General features: G+C 45.6%; 1 protein-coding gene across 1 annotated transcript in view; it reads right to left on the bottom strand.

Moving 5' to 3' along the window:
• Nucleotides 1–938: 938 nt before the first annotated feature.
• EBF2 (EBF transcription factor 2) overlaps nucleotides 939–22,215 on the bottom strand; it is a 212,435-nt gene continuing 191,158 nt past the window's right edge. The window contains exons 12-16 of the mRNA XM_075556487.1: nucleotides 21,500–21,565; nucleotides 21,242–21,419; nucleotides 19,291–19,476; nucleotides 9,584–9,751; nucleotides 939–3,896 (exon numbers count right to left, since the gene is read on the bottom strand). Coding sequence (XP_075412602.1) covers nucleotides 3,865–3,896; nucleotides 9,584–9,751; nucleotides 19,291–19,476; nucleotides 21,242–21,419; nucleotides 21,500–21,565 — 630 coding nt within the window. The 3' untranslated portion in view covers nucleotides 939–3,864. The remainder of the gene's footprint in view (nucleotides 3,897–9,583; nucleotides 9,752–19,290; nucleotides 19,477–21,241; nucleotides 21,420–21,499; nucleotides 21,566–22,215) is intronic.

Genomic DNA, 22,215 nt, shown 5'->3' with positions numbered 1-22,215 from the left:
TGTAAAGAAGGCAACAGTTATGTGGATTGAAGATATCTGAGCCGCCCTAAAGAAACACCAGACCATCCAGCTCTGGATGTGCACGTGCAGATCTGCTTCAGAGTCACTTTTAAGTGAATTCCCCTTCACATGCCCCTGTCCACGCTGTCCCTTCCGCCTGGGGTGCTTGCTACTGCCCTACCAAATTCCTTCTGGTTCTCCTGGGGTTTGCTGCCCTTCTCTCCCCGACACCTTCTCAGACCACCCCACTCTCTTTTGATCTCCAGCATCTACAGTCCTTCCACCTTCTTCAACCAGCTCTCTTCTCGGTACCCCTTCTTCCCGTGCCGTGTCCTGTCCCCTTGCCATGGTTTAAGAACAGACAAAGGACGTTGTGTTCCCACCCTCCAATTCATCACTGAGAGTGTGGGATCAAGGTAGAACTCTTGTCAGCAACAGGTTGCCCACCTACCTGAAGACTTTCCTTCACCCCAAATATTATCTGTTTTATGTAGGAATTTTGTCAGATGGAATAGAAAGATAAATATGGGAGGAATGACCTACAATCCTCCATGTTCTTTCTTCCAAAAACTGCAGTAAAAATCCCCCAACCAAAGTCTAAGGCCCAGCAGTTAGTGTCCGAGTGTCCAAAGTTACGGGAAACACACCCCGCCGGAGGTCTCTTCCACTTCACAAAACCAGACACCAAAGATCTCATCATTCTTACAGTACAAAAATTTTATTTTTTTTGTTAGGATAATTTAAAGTTTAAAACTGAAGTAGACATATTCATTTTACAAACAAGATATTCTTTCATAAGTAAGACCATTAAAAACAGTAAACCAAAAAAAAGCTGTCTTTACAAAAAGCTCTGTGCATAGCGACTTTATACTGTATTTAACTGACAATGCAAAACAATAAACTGAAACTATACAGTTTGAAAATGAGACTTTGCTGTACAAAAGATGGAGAGGATAATGGTTTTTAAACCATGCATATTGAAATGTGCAAAGAAAACACTGGGAAGAATTATGATGTTATAACAAAAGGAAATGAGATCAATCGTGAAGGAAGTTGTCCCTTTACATGGAAAAAACAAAAGCATCGTACACAGCTCCTCTTACAAAGATAGGATAGATTTTGTAGTTTCCTATAGAAATACTTGTTATTCCAAGTGGCACAAAAATAATAATAATAAAAATAACCTGGGACTGGGATGATGCAACAGCAATGACTAACGAGGACAGAGTAACTTTGATTTTAATTTATTACACTAAAAATAGTCCTTACACACATTTATACAATTAAATAGATCTGCTGCCGCCGAGGTTCTAGCTGAATGGTCAAGAATGTCCGGTATTTAATTATACACATTTTTTTTTTGTTTTTCGGTATAAAGCTACCAACAAATTCTACAATCATTTTGAAGACAGTACTGCACTCATCTTCATGCAAGAGCAAAATTCACAGATTCTAAAAGCAATGCTACTTAAAAAAAAGAAAAAAAATGTTTCCTTATGTTGGATTGGCTCAAATCCAGGCCTAAGCATGCTTAATTTTGTTCTGCCTTCATTTTGGGATGGCAATGTTTGCATTCCACACACTGTTCCCCTCCCATAGGATTCTTTCACTGGGGAACGTTCTCTCGTGTGTTTCTGTGTGTTTGGGCGCGTTCAACCCCGACTGTGAGGGATTGTCAGCAGTAGTTAGAAGCATGCCAGGTTTCCAAAACCTTGGATTCTCATGTGCATAGAAATAATATTTGGGTCACATTGGGGTAATTCCGGGATGGATTAAAGGCAAATGAGGCAGCTGGGGGGTTGGGTGGGTACAGGGACGTAGCACATGGAAAACAGAAAGGGGTGCAGGATTCACGAAGCATCTAACGTTGGCTCAGAATCACTAAGGAGGTTTTCCAGAGGAGCTGCATCCATTTCTAGCGCGGGGACCCCAGCTGAGAACCCCAAACTGAAGACTATGTAGTCTAAACTGTGGTGCCAACGAGTCAACAAGGAGAACCCCGGCTGGGCTGCCACCCCAATTGGCAGTCCAGGTCAGTCTGAGTCCACCCCCAGGATCACACGGGCTTTGGAGCATCCCTCTGAAAGAAGCAGGTCCTGTCGGCAGCTACTGCAAGGCCTTCCTCACTACACACTAGTCACAGAACTACGGGAAGGAAGCTCATCCTCAGAAGGACCGGTGCCTGTCCTGCTTCGAACAGATCTGGGTTCTCATCTCTAGGTCCATCGCAGGAGGGATTTAGAAACTCCGAACGCTCCTCTCCCTATCTCCAACCCAGCACCTCTATCTTTCTGAAAAGCAAATTGTTCATTAACAAGTTGTTAATTAGATACATTTCACACACCCCCTACAGAGTTTAACACCAGGATGGGGACATTGGCAGAGAGAGAAAAGGACTTGGACATTCTAAGACTGATCCTTAAACCTACTGCCAGGGGGTTGAGTCTGACTCACAGCGACCACGTAGGACAGAGTAGAACTGTTCCTGGGGTCCTCTGAGGCTGGAGATGTCACGGGGGCACGCAGCCCCAGTTCCTTTGGAGGATCGCTTGGCTATTGGGTTTGAACTGCCGAGTTTTTGGTGAGCAGCCTGGTGCTTAACCCGTGGTGCCACCAGAAGGTGTCTTTTTCTATTCCTGTTCCTGCAGCTCTTTGGAGCGTATACTTCTGTGCTGAAACAGGCAACCGACGAGGAGCGAGTGGGCCACTGTGGCGAGGAAGAAATCCCAAGGGGCTCCACGGGGAAGGAGGCCGCGTGGTGCGGGTGTGGACACTTCTCTCCCTGGGTGCTCACTGCCTGAGGCACCCTGGAACGCAGGAATTCTCTGCACTGCTCAGCAGAGAACGTAGAAAGGGAATGTGGATTTTAAAATATCTACTCATGAAGAGTAAACACCAAGAGGGACTAGTGGACTGTTTAGAAAGTAGGCGGAGCTGGGCACAAGTTGATGGGCTTGCCTATCAGTGTACGTGCATGTACTGGAGGGTTTTCTTCTATATTGCGCTGTTCTGCAGGAATGTAGGCTAAGTTCTTGTCCGTGGGTCAATAAAATCATGGAAACAAAATAAGGGAGTTTGGGATGTAAGAGGGGGTGAGAGCCTAGTAAGTAACTGCATTAATCATCACACACTTTTTAAACTGGTTACTACGTTTGCATCCTTCTCATTTTACATCAGGAAGAGAAAATCCTCTCTCTTCCCCACCCCCCACCCACCGAAGGTCTACTTCTACTTACAATAAGTTACACGTTTATTTATTTAAATAACTGTAAAACATTTTAAAATTTCCCCCTTTGTTTTTTGTTTGTTTGTTTTTTAAGAGATTAAACTATAAGCAAACACACACAACATTTCATCCTTCAATTCGGGTTTTGTTTTAAGAAAGTCTGCTGTACTGGTACCCTGTTTTGTTCAATTTTTTTCTGCATAAACTAAATTGGTATCTGAAAGGCTTCATAGAAAATAGAAACTTTCAACTTTTTTTTTCCTACAAAGAAAAACAAATAGTATCCAAAATATTAAGCATGAATTGTTTGCCAATTTTTCTTCAATATTTTACAAACAGAGGAAGGTGGTTTTTGTAATGTTCTTAACAAAGGATGGCATTTCTGCTCTTAGCACACTGACCATGTCAACGACATCTTTTTTTGTCCTTGTCCACAAGAAGGTCAGTTTGTGTAGCCACTGTCGCGGCTACAGAAGGAAGGTGAGACCCAGTCAAATGAAGGCTCCTGGCATACCCACACCTGTCCACCACGTTCATTTGGGGGAATGACGTTCCCAAAGGGCTCCTAGTGCTTTCCTCGGTAGCAGTCCATCAGAATAAGTAGTTTTGTGCTAGAAAAAAGCAGTTCTTCCTCTTCTTTACATCGGTGGAACCACAAGGCCGGTCATGGCTATGAAGAAACGGGGGCACAAGAAAGAGGGGTGAAGACAGTTCACATCAGAGCAGGAAGCACAGAGAGAGGGGCAGGGGCAGAGACCCACAGAACAATCCAGGGAGACGGTGCCCTCAGCTGACCTTCCAACCAATGTTCTCCCAGGCCTGGGCCAGCTGACAGTGCGTTGAGGCACTGAAGCCTTGTGCAATCCCTGAGATCTACACCAAGCTTATGGGCAGAATTTTGCTAGGGAAACTAAGAGTTAGGTTTGGTTTTGTTCGATATAAGTGAGTTGTTCTAGCTTGCCATTTGAGCGTGATACATTATTATTGCTGTTATTCTTGGGCAAAAACAGCCGCCAGGTTTTATTACTCCAAACAACTTGGTTAGAACCGGAGGGGACATTTCAGCTGCTGCACCGCTTCGTTCAGTGACGAGGCACCATTGGTAACAAATCAGATTTTAGACCCTATCCTTGGTGTCTGTCCATTCTGACCTCAACTGGATTCGCTAGGGTTTCTAACTGGGTCCTGGCCCATCAGTGCTCACAGTGCATCTGCCACATCCACTCGCTGACAGAACACGGATCCCCTGAACAGGAGATTGCACTGAGCACCTCATCTTGGCGTCATCTCCACCTCCACTCTCCATCTGCTTTCCAATGCCCCCTCACCTCCTCGTGGGAATATGGACCATCCCTGCTCCTGGGGGAGATTCCAGGACCTTGCGGACTAAGACAGTGGCTGCTCTAGTTTCCTAAACTCAGGGCAAGCGGGAAGGGAGCAGGAAAGGGGCAGCGGGGGGAGGTCAAGTAACTATATTCCTTTTTATGTTTTTCTTAAAATAAAGCTGAAAATATTTGCAGGCGTTTCCAGGAATGAAGAGAGGGTGGTAGCCTTCCCGCCTTCCTCTCGTGGTCATATGGAATCTCATTCATGGGCAACCCCACCCCTGAAATCAGGCAGCCGTAGCACCCTCTCATGAACACCGCCGTCATGTCTGTCCCAACTCCTAGAGGCCCCGCAGAACGGAGCTGAATTGGCCCCAGGGGTTCTGAGACTGTAATTGTTGATGGAAACAGACAGCCTCATCTTTCTTTCATGGATCGACTGGTGAGTCAGAACCGCCGGCCTTGCGGTGAGCAGCTGAACACTTAGCATGCAGTGCCACCAGGGCTCCGTCACATCCGCGCCACGCGGGTGAAGTCACACAGCATTGTGTACTCCTCAGGCCCTGGCTGTCAGTTGATGAACTAAGAGAATTTTTCGAATTCTTGGAAACTGCCAGAATATTTTCCTTGAATCAAAAGTTCAAACCGCATCTAGAATTAGACACTTGGAATGGCACTGTCTACATCTCATCTAAGGGCTTAGCAAATGGCATGGAAGCATTTTTGCTGTGTGCTAGTTACAAGCAAATGGCCCCTACTCTCTCCACTTTTCCTAGCCCATGACTGCCTCTCTCTCTCTCTCTCTCTCTCTCTCTCTCTCTCTCTCTCATATCCCTCTGCCCTGTTCCCCACTGGCTAGTCCTCTCAGGCAGACCTGTCAGCCGTCTACTTCCCTGCCCATAGAGCCTTTATTGAATGTTTGTGAGATCTGGATGAAGGTCTTACACAGTGAGCAAAGCTTTAATTATTTTTGCCTGTATTACTATATATTGAATCAGTGTAACTTTTCAATAAAGGTGGTTCAATCCTGGACACTCCCTGATGGTTTGGAGATATAGCAACTCTGGTAATTATCCCAGAGTGTAGAAGTTTCTTATTTTATTTTTTTTCCTGGAGGTAACTGGCAAAGCAAGCAGGCACGCAGTGTATAATATGATCCTGACAGTCGGCACTCATCACTGGAAATGCCTGATACAAGAGAAGCACATCTAACGGGACACAACGCAAGCTGCGTGTGTATGGACTGGCGGTAGAATTGTATACAGTGCTGTGTTTGGGTTTTTACTTTCACTTGTCTGTTACAGGTGAAGCTCCTCCTTGTCGTTGGCTATTGCTAGGTGCCACCAAGTCGACCCTGCCCCCTTGTCATGGTCCCGTGGGACAGAGTAGAACAGCCCCAGAAGGTTTCCTACACTGTCACACAGATATCGGGTCTTTCACCCAGAGTCCCTGGGTGGGTTCAAACTGCCAAACCTTCAATGAGCAGCCAAGTGCTTAACTGTTGCACCCACAGGGCTCCATTTCAAAGCACTCAGCAACTTCCTTTTGCTGCGTCTGCAGAGTTAGCTCAATGCATTCCCAGAATGGGCACAGCTGCTCAAGGAACAAGATCCACCACATGCTACAAGTTGTCTGCATTGGATCCTTCCTGACCTCCCAGTGAGCAGTGGGGAGGCTGGGTTTCTACTAGTTGGAGACCCTGATGTTTTGCTTGTAAAAATCACAGTCAACAGACAGAAAGCAGAAATCAACTGGAGGGAAAGTAAGCATTTTCACGAGGGAGGGGCTGTCTCATTGTACTGCAGGTCCTGTTTACCTTTGGCATTTCATGGAAAAGCAATACTCTCCCTTTGGTCCAGGTGGAAAGTAGGTATGAGCCCTGGGTGGAGAGAGGAATCGCATTGTTATTGTCCGGGGAGGGATGGTGGGCGGGCTGTGGGTAAGTGCACAGGCTCTGGTGTCAAAGTCTAGGTTCAGGCCATCCCTGCTTGGGGCAAGCTACTGAACGGAGCATGGTCATAATCGAATGATCTGCTGAGTGAGGGTCAGAATGAGATAACGCAAGTCACGTCCCTTCCTTTGGGCGGTTTCACTCTGGGTAAGTGTTAGCACATGGTGGACAGCAGATTTCCATCTCAGCGTACAGTTCGAGAGGAGCCTCTCCCTCAGGGGGAGCCCGGGGTGGGGGTGGGGGTCTCAGCTCACACTTTCCCTCCCTGTCCATCTCCGAAGACATGAGCTTCCTGCGTGGCAGGCCTGCGTTGCTGGGGATTCCTGCGCTACAAGGGTCACGATGGCTTTCTCCCCCTCGACAACCCCGGGACACAGCCCATCTGTAGCCCTGCTTGCTTCTGCTTGTCTGCTTCCAGCTACCTCCAACGGGGCCTAAGACAGACACTAGCCTTGTACACTCTGCCAGGCTGCACGGAATAGTGTCTCTCACACCGGGAATCCTTTGTCGTTCGTAGTTCTCCCAGCCTTGATTCCCAGCCACCTCTGGAAGTAACTGCATTGTCCCCCTGGGCAACAGACTAGGAATGGAGGCTCTGAGGCGGCCACAGCTTGTTCACGTTCGCACAGCCCTGGAGGGGCCAAGCTAGACTGCCACTCGCTGCTGGGGGCTCCGCTCCAGGGATGTCCCAGCATGAACTACTCTGCCAGGGTCTCCTCACAATTCTCTTCTGTTGGTCCCCACACCACTTGACCCTTGCAAGTTATCTGTAGTTTGTTTTAGGCTACAATCCTGAATGAGCATACTCTTTATTTTTCTTTTAAAAAATAAATCTAGTTCCCTATTAACTGGAGGGCACTGTAGGCTCCAACAGAGGTTTGGCGATCCCCAGTAATCCCACAGAAATGCAGCGAGGGCCTGTGTGTCACCACCTGAACTGTCACTCCCACAGACCCAAGACTGCGCAGCCCCTGGGCCAAGCATTCTCTCTGTTGGTGACCAGAGGTTGGCATGACGACCCTAGAGTAGGTCCACTGACAAAATCTGCTGCTGCTGCTGCTGCTTCGACCACAGGGAAGCCTCCCCACGGCCCTTAAAGGCTACCTTCCAGCTCTTTGGCCTGGCACTACTGTGTGGCAGGCACCAAGAAGCGAAGTAGAGTCAGAGTCTGTGAGAGGGCGGGGGAGGGGGAGACTCTGTCCTGGCATCAGTGCAAGCCCACAGCAGGTGGGCCTCCCACCCCCGCGGCCCCACCCCCATGCGGATCCTGGGACAATACCACCGGAGGAGAACTGAGCTCACCAGCCCTAACTTCCCCCAACTCGGTGTGCATGTGAGCATGTGGGTGGGTGAGTAAGGGGCGGCAGGGGACGGTCACGGGACACTTTTTCCCTCTACAAGTACAGCTGGCCATCTTTGCAAAGGATGCTGGGAGTGCCGAAAGGGCCACATCTTTCCAGCGTTTCTTCCCTCACGATGTGGAGGAGACCTGCTCTTTTCAGCTGGCTTCCGGGTGCTTCTCACCCTGCGTTTCCTCAAGGGGCAGGGATCCAGCCACGCCCCCTCACGCGGAGGACTGCTAACTGCACCCCAGTTCCCGTTGACCTTTACCATCCCATCAAAACGGCGGAGAGTAGCTTTGGGCCTTGACTGAGAAGACACAATGCCCTCCTCTTCTGAGAGGGGCAGGGCGTTGGGCATGTGTGCAGGCTCTGGCATCTCAGTCTAGGCTCTCGTCACGGCCGGGGGTCAGGGGGGCATCCTCAATGAAGCGGTGTGGCAGGCTGAGCTTGTTTGACTGACTTAGAGGAGAGCATGCCAGTGCCTTTGTTCCCCTGAGCACAGGGCTTTCTGTTCGAGTGTTCAGACTTTCCTGCTTGGTCACTTGACTTAGATGAGATGCCATCCTCTCAGGGACAAGAGCCATCAGGGCTCTGGGAAGCCACAACAGGCAAAGGAACCTGCTAAGGATTTCCAAAAGGCTTAGTGCCCCATTCGCTATTATAAAGCCACTAGGTCACGGCCATCCCAGGAGCTCAACCTCGGCCTGTCTCAGAGGCTTTGACCCACAAGGGGCTAACGGAGCCTCTGCCCTTATTGCATTTCTCCAACACTGCTGATGAGAATGTTTGCATGTCAGGACATGTGGAACAGCCTAAAAATAATCTGGGTCGCCGCCGATCCACAGTGCTCAGCAGTTTCCAATTTGCTCTTGGCCATCAGCTGCCTCCCATTCACCACGAGGTGATTAGACTCTCATGTACTCATCACATTTGTGTTACGTCATGTCAAATTACATTGTAGGACATTGCTCAAAAATGGATTTGGCGGGTGACATTAATTTTTTTCTTCTTCAAAAACAGCACGTCTCTCTCCTTTCTTTCCTGCCACTCCCTCTTTGATCAGGCACCTGATATCAATTTCCCCAACCTGCACGCCGGACCCCATCTTTGTGCGCCCTGGAAAGGTGTATGCACTGCAGATGGCAAGCAGATTAGGGAGTCCGTCGTCACCCCATGCGAGTCTGTGGGGGGATCCAGACACCTTCTGGAGACCATTGGAAGGGCCTTGTGACAAGCACAGTGCTGCCCATCCAGGACCTCCTGGCCTTCATACGTGCGTCTAGCAAGGACCTCAGTGGCTTTGGTGGATTTGCTGATTTCTGGTCCTCCCCCATCTTTCTTTTAGATGGCAAATGAGCCCCTTTTTACCGTGTAAACTGTTGGTGTCCCATGTGGAAAACAACACAGCACCTCTTTGGAGGTAGTTGGCTAAAACCAGCGAGAGGGGAGTTGATTCGCACTCGGGGCAACCCTGCGGGTGCCGGAGTGGAACACTGTGCTTCGGGGGGTCGGCAATGGCTCATCTTTTGGAAGTAGATGGCCAAGGTGTTCATCTGAGATGCCACTAGGGGTCCAAACTGCTAATCTTTTCATTAGCAGCTGAGTGTGCTCACGATTTGCACAACCCAGGGGCGGCAGGTAGATGGGGAGAGAGACAAAATGGTGAGAATGTTACCCTTCCTTGTCTGGTCCCATGGCTCAGGTATCTGCTCACTCCCAGCACGGCCCCTTTGCCTACCTCTGAATCCATTCCCATTGCCGCTGGAGCAGGCTGGCGAAGGGGAGCCTTGGGGCCTGATGACGGGAGCAAAGGCACTCTTCTGTTTGACGGCAGGGAAAACCGAAGAGGAAAACGGGAGGATGGAGGACGTGCTGGAAGATCCGACAGTGGGGCTCGACGACATGACTGGAAAGCAAATGCGCAAATGTTTCTTTTAGAACAGGCGTCATGGAAATCAAACGCTTCTTTCAGTACATACATTCGGCACACATTTAAGGAGAGGTTGCTAACGTCTAGGCATTGTGGTCAATGTTCAGGATTAATGAGTTGAAGGAGGTGCAGCTTCTGTCTTGTCCAATGGGGGGGGGGGGGATTGACAAGCAAAGAGATGGCGTGGGAGGCGGTTGGAGGAATGTACAGGCTGCGAAGGAGACACCAAGGATAGAATTTTCTTCCGGTTTGGAGCCAGGAGCGCCATCATGCAGGACGTGATATGGAGGGAAGTCTTAATTCAAGAGAAGAAGCTGGACAAGAGGAAGCTGCTGGGATCAGGGCATCTGTAAATGATCACATCAACTCAGGAATGGAAGACTCTTTTCACCCTAAAAAGCTGGCTCTGTCTGGGAACTCTGTGCATCCCTGGGAACCCCCTGGCTCCAGAGCTTTGATCTATGGGGTTAACGTCCTCTCAGAATCTTCATCTCAATGGGCCACTTTCTCATTAAATGTAAAAATTTATTAACATTTTGTAGATTACCTCCCTTTCCCTATACTTTCAGAGCTCCTGGGAAATAAAAGCTGCAAGACAGATTCTTCTGACAGAATGTTTAGGGAGAAAAGAACACTGATATTAAAATATCACCATTAAAATTACTTAAAGGGAGCCAAGAGCTAAGTGTTGGAATTGCCAAGAAAAATAAAAGGCGATCCATGCAATAAAGGGCCCCACCTCTCCATGTCAGACACTCCACCAAGTTACAGCACACAAGAAGATAGCTTATCTTCTCTGGCCAACTGACTCAAGCAAAGGGTAAACTAGTGTTTACATGGGTACAATTGTTAGGGATGGCACCCTACAGGATAAGGTCACCTTCTGGGGACTCCTCATTTTGTTACTTCCCACAATTCTGAACTGCCCAAGTCAGATGACTTCGGACAAAATTGTTTTGTTTCCCTTGAAGGCTAACCCAACTAACAGCACCAGGGTGGGAAAAGGCCTGGCAAATTGCTTCTGTTAAGATGACCGCCAATAAAACTCTATGGAGCAGCTTGGCTCTCTAACGCATGACGATGAGTTTAATGAATGACTCAACAGCAGCTAACGACAATAACTGCAATGCCCACAATACAGAAGACTAAAAGTACTAACACCTGACTTCTTTCTTCAGAAGACAAGCTATCCCAGAGTAAACAGTGAAAATAAAACTTGTGATTTATGGTCCAATGCCCAGGCACAAAATAGACTGATGATTAAGCAGGTGGATATCTTGTGTAAGAATACAACTCCGCACCCCACCACTTCCCCCACAGAGATATGACACTTAGCTGAGTGTATAAAACAAGCATACAGCATGACTCTGTTATGCTGGTTTTTACAGCTGAAATCCAAACCAAAGGTGTCAAAAGAACGCCATCTGAAGACCACGGATCCAACTCAAAAAAATCAAACTCATTGCCATTGAGACCATTCCAAGTCATTGTGGCCCTATAGAGCAGTGTAGAACCATCCTTGTAAGTTCCCAACACTGTAACTCTTTCCAGGAGTAGAAAGTCTCATCTTTCTCCATTAGGAAGTCTTTATTTTAAAAGGCTAGACGTATATTTCTTTCTTCAAGTAACATGAATTGAATGAAAATGTTGCAAAAGGAGATGGATGGACTACCAGGAGAATCATGTGCAGCGCTTGAAAATGTGAAGAAGATGAAGACATCACACACATACACACACACACACACACACACACTCAAAACCTGGACATTAAGAGTGGCTCTCACTTACAGGTTCAGGAAATTCTGTATTCCTAGGCTTGGTATACACAGATATACACACACTGTCCTCTTTCCCTGAGGCACAAAATTAGAGGCCGAATGCAAGCCAAAACTGGAGGTCCTGATTCTGCACCCATACTACATGCTCCATGCAGGCGCCATGCTGGGGCCTGGGGTTCTATGTCTAATATCAGCATCTCCCCTCATGCACCATGTTGAACAAGGTTTACATTGTTGATTCAGCACATAGAGAGACATGCACTTGCACACACTCATTCCCATGTATAGCCCACACACTAATTATTTTTACAGATATTTGTTTCTAATAATAGGCCCCATCCTGATGTGAGGCTTCTTGAGTCAATACGGCTGCGTCTCTGCAGGAGAGGAATCACCCCAAGCTTTAGTAAGAAACACACGGGATCCGTTAAAGGGGGAAGATCTGCGATAGACTCCTGGGATGAGGGAAAGCCCATTTAAAAATAGTTTAAAAATTTTTTGTACAAGCATAAAATTATTCCCAACTAAAATTAGAATTTAAGGCAATGGTAACACAAATTTTAACATATTTAAGAAATTGGTGTACTTTGGCAAAATAATTACTGTGGCAAAGAAACAAAAGAAACAAATATATCATTAGAGTCTGAACACTGTTTGTTAGATGTTTTCTTAAAGTAGTGAGAGAGGCTAATTATCTTAACAGAGAGTAAAACTTACACACACACACACACACACACACACACAAATCTGGAATGGGGTTGCTAGTGTTGTACTAGCACAGTAGCAAAGAAACAGGCAGAGAGAGCCTCAGAATAAAACAGAGTCCAGAAACAGAGCTGGGCATATGTGAGAATTAATACATAATAAAGATGACATTTCAAATTAGTGGGGAAATAAATGCCCCAGAACAATAAGGTATTTATAGCCTAGAATAAATGTAGCTCACTTCCTCATGCGGAATGCCAGAATAAATCCAAGTAGATGAAAGAGTTAATGATAAAAATCAATTCCTTGTAGAAAATGAGAGAGGTTATATAATTTATACACTTTGTATACTTTCTAAATCTAAGGCGGACGACTAAATGGAACTTCCAAAGAGTGGGAAGCAGAAACCCTTGTGTAAGGCACAAGCAAATGCCAATGGTAAATTGGGAAAAACATTTGAAAGACTGATTTAGACAAAATATGAAGGTCCTTCATAGCTAATACATTCTTACAAATTAATTCAAGAAAGAAAATGACCGGCAGACAAATGGGCAAAGGACATGAGAAAGAAAGTCATAAAAAGTAGAAATGAAAATAGCTACGAGGCCTATAGGGAAGCATTCAGATGTATTAGCAATAAAGTGCTAATTGAAACAGTCATGTGATGTTCTTTTCTACTTACCAAATTGGTAAAGATTAAGAAAAATGATCAGGGCAGGGAAATAGACACTTTTCCTCTTCTGAGGGGGAAAATTCATCTCTCTGGAGGGGCTTGAGGGATACAAAGTATCTGAAAATGTGTATATCATTTGACCTAGTAATTTGATTTCTAGAAATGAATCCCAAGGAGATAATCATGGATGCACAAAGAAATAAGATGTAAGGATACTTTTGTAATGTTTTATAACGATAAAAAAAATTGGGTACTAAATGGCCAGCAACAGGATAAATGAGATGAAGTCGATGTGATGGAATGTTATGCAAATGTTAGAGCCAGTGTTGGAGAAGATTATTTAATGACATTGACCATATAGTTCCACAAGTGAAGAAAGCAGATGACAAGACAATGTGTCCATCCAAGTCTCCCGTTCATTACACATACCGTATATACTCAAGAATATGCCAACCCGAATATCCACCAAGCACCTAATTTTACGACAAAAACTGCATTAAAAATGTGCTGAAAAGCTAGGCGTATACTCGAGTACATACAGTATGTACATCAAAATCTAGAAGGATACATATTATGATATAGATCTTACATTTTAATGGTGGTATCTGGCTGATGGGATTAGGAGTGTTCTTAAATTCATTTTTTTATTTGCCCATCATTTCAATATTTGATACAATGGACATGCATTACTTTAAGGCAGGAGAAACTAATGATGGCTATTGATGTTTACACATGGAGAATCTTGTTACTTTAGTAGGAAATAATACAGTCTTTGTTGTCAGCTGCCATCTAGTAGGCCAATTGCCCCAGAAGAAAACCTGCCTGCAGCCAGGTCGCAGCCAGCCTCTGGCAGATGGAACCATTGCAATTGGTTGAGTTTTATTGATCCCTAGAGTTTTGTTGGCATATTTGGAAGTATATTGTCAGGTCTTTCTTTCTAGTCCATCTTAGTCTGGAAGCCTCACCGAAATCTGCTCAGCATCATAGCAACATAACAGCTAGGTGAATCCATGGAAGGGAAGAACTCATTCTACCCGAGTCATCCCTAGACAATCCTTTGCAGAAGCCTCATAGTCTTTGTCAGTGATTTAGGGCTCTTCCTTAACTTAAAGCATTACTGTCTGGAAACAAAGTTATCTATTAACAACTCCATTAACCCCTTTAATCCTGGGGCGGGGGAGCAGCAAACATCACACCTAACATTGGCATGTCCTGTTTTAGGTTGTAAGTCTGCATCACGGATGGATTTTTTTTTTTTAAGAGTCTGGTGACATATCTGTAACTTTGGGAAATTGCCACTTTTCCTCCACTTTCGCTCTCATTGATCTTACGGCAAAATCTCATTATTTGTGCATCAGTGCAGACATATCGCAATTTTCAAACGGTATCTACCCATAACTGGAGGGCGATTCCTTCACTGATAACAATCTCTACACGGGGACAATGTGTCACTTTTCTTTTCTTTCAAACCACCCGCCCCCCCCCCACACACACACATACACATACCTCTCTCACATTGCCTATCATGGAATGTTACTATTGTGAATGATTTTTTTCCTAAAGGAAAAGATCAAAGAAATACATGAAAATACCATAAGATGTTGTTTATTACCATGGGAAACAGATTTCTCTTATAGGTTATTTTTCTTACGTTTCAAGTTGTCCCTAGTAATTGTTCAGTGCTAGGCAATAGAAGAGGTCTGGGTCGTTCCTTTTAGAAAGAGACAACGATGGAGGCAGCCGGGACATTGTCTCAGGAAGGGAAGTAGGATTCGCAGAGGAGAGGTGGGATTCCTGTGTGCAGGTATGTATTTGCCCTCCCCGGACGACAGAGCCCCGGGTCCTGGAGATTCCAACGGGCACTGCCAACTATCAAGGTCAGCCTCTCAAAACCATCAGCTCCTCCTCGGGAGAAAGAAAGAGTTTTCTGGTCCCACTGGCTTAGGCTTGGAAACTCACAGGGGCAGCTGTAGGGTGACTGTGTCAGAATTGACTTGACAGTAGTGGGTTTGGTTTAGTTTAACTTCAGACTGGTTGGTGGCTTGTCCTCCCTGTGGAGGTCCTTGTGGGTGTAACGGGGACTTTGGGTAGATCATCTCAGGGGAGAGCAGAGTACCCCACTTTGGGTCACTTGATCACACCTACCCTCAACTGACAGTCTCCCAACAGCGCCGTCTCTCTGCGGAAGAAGGCCAAAGAAAAAGCAAGCATGCCAGGCCCAGAAATCTATGTGAACACGGAGAGTTCAAGAAAACCACCTTTTTTCTCAGGAGACTTGATTGGCTCGCAGAGTCCCTGCTGGAACCCACAGGGTGCACATCCTCCTTCGCAGGGAGCCATGGCATTTGTTGACGCGAAGGGGTCTGTCAGCATTTCATTATAACCCCCTATTGTCAAGGGGTTAGAATTCAGCCATAAAAACCTGCACCGAGCTGGAACTTGGCACACACTGCTTTCACCAGGAAGTGAAGTTTGTATGTAACATTGAAAAAACATCTGTTTGGACAGTTTTGAAGCCGTGTGAGCACCCAACAGTCAGGATGCAGGTTTCTGATACTCCAGTGTTGGTGAGAAGGCAAGCCAAACTCGGAGGAAATGCTTGGCTTGGTTTCTCTTTAATGTCTCCATGGTCCAGCCACATCGGACTACTTTAAATAATAAAATGAAAAATCATAGAATTGTCTCTTCAGACACAAGCAACTGAACTGACAAAATAGACTTTCCCTTGGGTTTTGTGTGTGTGTGTGTGTGTGTGTGTGTGTGTGTGTGTGTGTGTATGTTTTCTGCAGAGCAGTGAAGACTTGGCTGGTTAGAAAAACACAGGTCAGATACTATTGTAATGAACTCCATGGGGCAGTCAGTATTTTCTAAGTAGGGGAATTTCTTGTAATGAATGCACTGTTTGGAATCCCAGTCCCAGCCTGCCACTCCTTCTGACCGTCCCTCACAAAAACAGAGGTGCCAAGGATCGCCCCCCAGCATTAGGGAAAAGGAGAAACTTTTCTATGCCACCTTCCCATCAAGGGTGGGCCTCTATTTTGCTCTCTTGCTACTTATGTGTGGGCTTGTTTTAACGCACAATCTCAAGAGTTGGGGTGTTGCTGTTTCCCTTCTAGACGTGCATTTGGGGAGAGGGAGTGGGCATACACTGTCACTTGCTGGAATGCGACAGCAGGAAGGGAAGGACCGGTCCCTGCTAAGGAATCACGTGGGCGCGTGCATGCATCGTTCCCTTGCTCTCTTTGTCTCCATATACTACACACTTTATGAGCATTTTTAGTGGACAAAACAATAGGGTGAGCATTTTTAATCGACAAAACAATAATGTCCTGTGGTTCAACCTAATACATATGTGAGGGTAATTTAAAAATGATTGCTCTCCATAGAAACTTTTATTAAACAAAAATATTCCAAATGGAAAGCCGTTGCTTCCCGGCGTAGCCCCAGCTAGGTCGGTACACTTCGGAGAGTGGTGCTTCCATCTCTCCAACATGTCCCTGGAGAGCTCTGCGCTCCTCAATGGAACCCATGCCCCAAATGGCAAAGAATCAAGTCGTATCCCACCGAAATACTCTTTGAGCAAAAAGAAGTCTGCAGAAGCCAGGTCAGAGCGGTCAGGTAGAAGGTTTCCCTATGAAATTCCCACAGGGTAGCCCTTGCTACCTCACAGAGTGGCCAGGTGCACTGTCACAATGACCAAAACCTGCCTCAGTACGGCTCTCTGGGACATTTTCTCACCAAAGCAGTGTTCAGTTTGCTTAAAGCTCCTTCCCAATAAGGCCCTGTCAGCTTGTCTTCTGCTCTTGCCGAAAATCGACTGAAAGTATCCCCAGTGGAGTCCGCAAAAGTTATCATAACGGTTTGAACTGGCCTCTTTGCCTTTCATTCAAGTGGTCCTTCAGATCACCCCAGAAGCCACTGTGATGATTGGACTGCGTTTTTTCTGAAGGTACCTTAATGAGACAAAAGCAAGTCTATTACTGCAGACAGCCACCGACTGCAGAGACATGCGCAGACAAGTCTTCCTTGGATAAACCTGGGAAAGTATGAGCTGGAACCTGGCTTATTCCTGTGCTTTGAACTTTGGTTTTATGTGCACCTTCCTGTTGTATATATAGGTGTGTCTGTCAATCAAAAGTGATCCTGGAGAAGAAATTTCAAATTGTTTGACCTAATGACATTTTCTAAGTATATTAGGTATCTTTTATCATAAAAAAACATAGTATTCTGAATCTGACGATGTATGCTCTAGTTTCATTTTTACCATTTGTTGACTCTGAGTTCTTGAATACATTATTTAATAACTCTTCCATATTACAATGATTAGAATAATAATTTTATATACCTGTGTCATAAAGTTGTGTCGGTCTGACTGGCCACCATGTGAATGTGATGTTTAGACTGCAGCGTGGAACGTGGTTCCAGAGTAACTGCTCGTACTGCCGTCCTCACTGCCATGTGACATTATTTATGCACTCACTGTCTCACCCTTGTTTTAGGGGTTGGAGATTTTATAACTTCACCACATGTCATTCATGTCTTCTTGGTGAGACTTCATAGAGAAATCTTACCAAGGACTCAACAACATAAAAAAACTGTGTTGTCCTGAGCTATTTAAATAATGATAACAACATATGAACCTAACACTGTGTGTGTTATGTGTGTATGCATATATATGAGTGTATATATGCATGTATCTATGTGTGTAGTATACATGTGTATATATGCATGTATGTATACATGAGCATATATGTGTGTGGTATGTGTGTAGTATATATATGTATTTATGCACGAATGTATATATGAGTGTATATATGTGTGTGTGCAATATGTGTGTATGTATACATACATATTTATGCAGGTATGTATATATGAGTGTATATGTGTGTGGGTATGTACACACATGATATATTCTTCTTCTTTGCTTTAGCATCTCCTAGGCTCAGAACTAAATAGGGGCTTTCTTGGATAGACTGCCCCACTTCCATACTTGCCTTAGAATTTATCGAACCATATAGATTTTTTTCTTTCCTTTTAGTGTCTTCTTTTCTATATTATACTTTTGTATAGTAGATCTGCCCCAACCCTACCCCACCCCCCACAGGGAAAAAAAAGAAAAACTTGTGGAAGAAGATAAGGTAAAAACAAATAAGTAAGCAAACAAATAAACCAACTATTCATTTTCCTGAGTCCATCTAAGCTAAATCAGTCTGCGTCATCTGACAGGGCACAATGCAGAAGTCATGCATCTCCAGAAACAAGCGTTGGTTTGGATGCGGAGTGCTACCCTCAGCTACCCGCTGTTACCTGGTGGAAAGTGTTGAATATACGGATTAGACAGATAACCCAGAAATAACTCATCACTGTGATCCCCGGGGAGCCAGCATTCCCTAGACTGGGAGACCCTGCCTCCAGGCCCACAAATGCTGCTGCCAGAGCCCTGGTGGACACAGCTGTGTGCTGTCCTCATGCTCCTGAAGCTCCTGGCAGAAAGGAACACTGTGGGTTAAAGAGAGCGTGCTGCAGAGCCTTGCTAGTAGACCCAACATTTCAAGAACTTTCGACTCAATCACTGCAAGTTCTCCTTGCTATGTTCTCCCTTGACCTGAAGGTTTACCTTAGTAGGTTTAGAAAACACTCAGATGCTCTCAGGCCCTGGGATCATTTGGCAAGTTCCCAAAGTTAGCCCCCAAAGCAGCCCAAAGAGTCTCTGTCACTTCCCAGAGTATCTAAATTGCTGCTAGACCATCGGTTAAGCTCCAGAGGCGGTGTCTCAGTCTACTGCCTTAGCAGAAGCAGGGAGCTCCCAACTCTCTGTACATACCTAAGGGAGGGCGGAGTCATGAGACAAAGTTAGAAGGCACCATGCAGTGCTGCACACAATAACCTGAGGGCGTGCATCCTCCATCCATAGCACAGGCCTGCTTTCTTCTAACTGGGTGAGCTTGCCCAAGTCAGCGGACATCTGTGCATGCATGCAATGGAGAGGATGATACTAACCGCAGGAAGTTCTGCTAATGATGGAATAAAATATTACCTATGAAAACACCTAATGAAAAAGTGTACCTGAATCAGGACCTAATCACTTGTTCCCAACCTCCCATGCCACATATTCTCATTGTAAATGGCTGGATGGTTTCATTCCTGTTCTTTCCCTCAGAAAGTTTGGAGAAGCCAAAGGAGCCAAAGCCCAGCTAAGAAAAAGGAACAAGGGTCAGGGTGAACTTATCATCGAGACAGTGGGCTCCTCATGAATGAGCCGCGAAGATCAGGGAATACACCTTTCCCCCCAAAAGTTGAATAGTAAAAACCAGAGGCCCAGAGAGCTAGAACGCCATTCAAGTGGAAACGGCACTTACTTCCATAAGGGGAGCCTGTGGGTGAGCCGTTGAGAAAACCTGGTGACCCTGGAACGCCCAGGTTGGCCATGGGGACGTTGCTGTAGCCATTCATACTGTTACTGGAGGTACTGTAATTAGACTGCTGAGGTGTGGAGCTGGAAGAGTATCCCCGAGGAGAGATGCTGCTTGTGTTGCGAATGTATCCTTGACAACCAAAAGAAAACGCATGTAAATCAGCCTGCACGAGAGGAGCAGGTGTGTGGCTAGAACGGGCCCAAGACAGCCCCGGACAATAGAATGACACCGAGATGTCCTGGTCAGTAGTGGAAAGCGGATGCTTTGTTTTTAGCCTCTTTTACATTCTCCCTCAATCCCTGATGCCTCAGTGGTCAAGTGCTGCTAAGCAAAAGGTTGGCAGTTTGAACCCATCTGAGGCTCCATGGGAGAAAGTGATGCCAGTCTAGTTCCATAAAGATTTACATGCAGCCTTGGGAACCCTATGGGGCAGCTCTTCTCTGTCTGAATCTATTCAAGGTTGCCGTTGAACAGTATACCTCCCTCTCTCTTTCCCACCTCCCATAAGCCTGGGTCCCTGATATTTCCTCTTGGCTCTTTCTTTCCACCTCACATCCCTGTCTCACACCAAGGAGTGAGTGAGCCTTGCACTGTGGATGGGAGCTCCCAAGTCGCATTTCCTGTAGCACTGGACTCCTCCGGGTGCTCGTTGGCATCCTTGGGAAGGGCATTCCGAAGTCGAATCAAGCTTGGCCAATGCTGTTCCCAGCAGCAGCTTTTTGTAGAGTTACGCCATAAAGGGCCTAGGGACACCCAGTCCAACTTCGCTTTCTGGGCTTAGTGTTTTCCAAATGAAACACAAACCGTAGCATCGTTTTGAGGGTGGGAGGTGGGGTGGAAATATGTCCCAATAACCTGCTAGGTCATTTAGTGCTCTTAAAAAAGCATAAATCAAAATATTCCAAGACTTAGGATATTATCAGGAACATTTACGTCTTTCAAAACCTGCCTCAATCTTCAATTTAGTGTGGCACCTTAAGATTAAATTGGCCTCAATGGAATATTCCTAGCACTATTTTACACATAAAAGCATCCTTCCCCATATATCTTTGCTGCTATGGACTTATAAATGATGTAACACAGCATTAGAATTTGTGGAATAAAACCAAGCTTTTCACCATTGGTTACCAGGATGAGAGAGTTGGGTATAATAAATGATATTGGCAATAACTCATCCTTGCTGCATTATTCAATCTGGTTATCCCAAGAGCAAAGATAGAAATTTTATTCACTGGATGCTTCTAAACCTACTCTCAATAAACCTTTTCATTGCCATCAAGTCAAGGCTGACTAATAGTGACCCCCCCCCCCCGTGGGTTTCTGAGACTGTAACTCAGTGGTTCTCAACCTGAGGGTCACAATCATTTTGGGAGTCAAACGACCCTTTCACAGAGGTCTCCCGATTCATAACAGCACAATTGCAGTTATGAAGTAGTAACAAGAATAATTTAGTGGTTGGGGTTGGGGTCACCCAACATGAGGAACTGTACGAAAGGGTCGTGGCATGAGGACGGTTGAGAACCCCTGCTGTGGCTGTTTATGGGAGTAGGAAGCCCAATCTTTCTCTCCTGGTACTGCTGGTGGTTTCAAACTGCTGACCAGGGAGAGAGAAGCCCAGCGCTTAACCACTGCAGCACCAGGGCTCCTCTTCAGTAAGCCTTCACCTTTCTAAATCTTTTCCTTAGAGATTTCAAGTTAAAGAGCTCTAACTGGTAAAGCTCAAAATCAACCAAGATACCATCTACCCTATTGAGAAAATCCCACAGATGACTGTATTTCTTAACTACAGACACATTCTTTTTCATAGTACACGACTCCACCTTGAACTTGAACTTCCACTCCAGCAGAGTAAATGTCTATGATGCTTAGATTTTGAATCCAGGAAAGGCCATACCTTGATTATTTCCCTGGGTTGACTCTGAGATGCTGACCCCAAGCTGGCTGCCATAAGAATTGATCCCCATCATGCTGCTGTGAGCTGGAGAGCTGGAGAGAGTGGGGATCTGGCTGGGATTCCTGGGGACGCTGTACAGGGCTTCAGCGATGTCTGCGGCTCGCTTCAAAATGATGTCCTGCGAAATGGCAGGTGGAGAGGAGTGTTTTATCAGAGTGAATTGTCAGCTCAGCAGTACACAGAATTTAAGGCTCTAACCTGGTTATTGTGTGGTGTACCATAGAGGGCTTCCACTAGATCGGCAGCTCTTTTCAGCAGCATTTCCTGGTAAAGAAGAGGAAGGGCGGGCTCTCATCAAAGAGTCAATACTGAAATGGCAAAGTGAAGGGAACTGCCTACACATCCCCCCAGCCCCTAAATTGTAAACCATTAGTCAAGAAGTTGTATATATGGGTTGACAGAATACAATTCAATATATTAATCCCTCCATAAATATGTTATCTACATGCAATTAACTTCTATAAAATCATTCCACAAATGGCTGTGCCACTGAAACAAACAAAAGAATCAACGAAATTGAAAATGGAGTTAGTTACCACAAACAATGTCATGGAAATCCTACTTTTAAAATGCTTTCAGACAAGTCTATTAAAAAACACACTCGTGCGCCAATTAGCCAAATATATTTTTAATGATTGATTGACCTGAGTCTAGCTGCATGCCAAGGTGCTGTCCAGAGTCCTGAAATTATCTTGGCAATGCATTCTGTAAAATTTTATTCTAATAAAGATGAATTCTTTCAATAATATTTCTCCCTGTTCATTTTAACTGGGGAGAATTAGTAATCAGTAATCCCTTTCCTCTCATTCTGTGTTTTCCTCCTCCTGTTTTTTACAACCTTTTAAATTGCTATTAACCTACTTTCCAAATATCATCTAATTTAATGGTGGGGCTGGGGATTTTTCCAAGAGGCA

The sequence above is a fragment of the Tenrec ecaudatus genome, chromosome 8, assembly GCF_050624435.1.
Source record: "Tenrec ecaudatus isolate mTenEca1 chromosome 8, mTenEca1.hap1, whole genome shotgun sequence".
Classification (NCBI taxonomy): domain Eukaryota; kingdom Metazoa; phylum Chordata; class Mammalia; order Afrosoricida; family Tenrecidae; genus Tenrec; species Tenrec ecaudatus.
The sequence above is the reverse complement of the archived record's forward strand: the minus strand, read 5'-3'. Positions and strand labels throughout refer to the sequence as shown.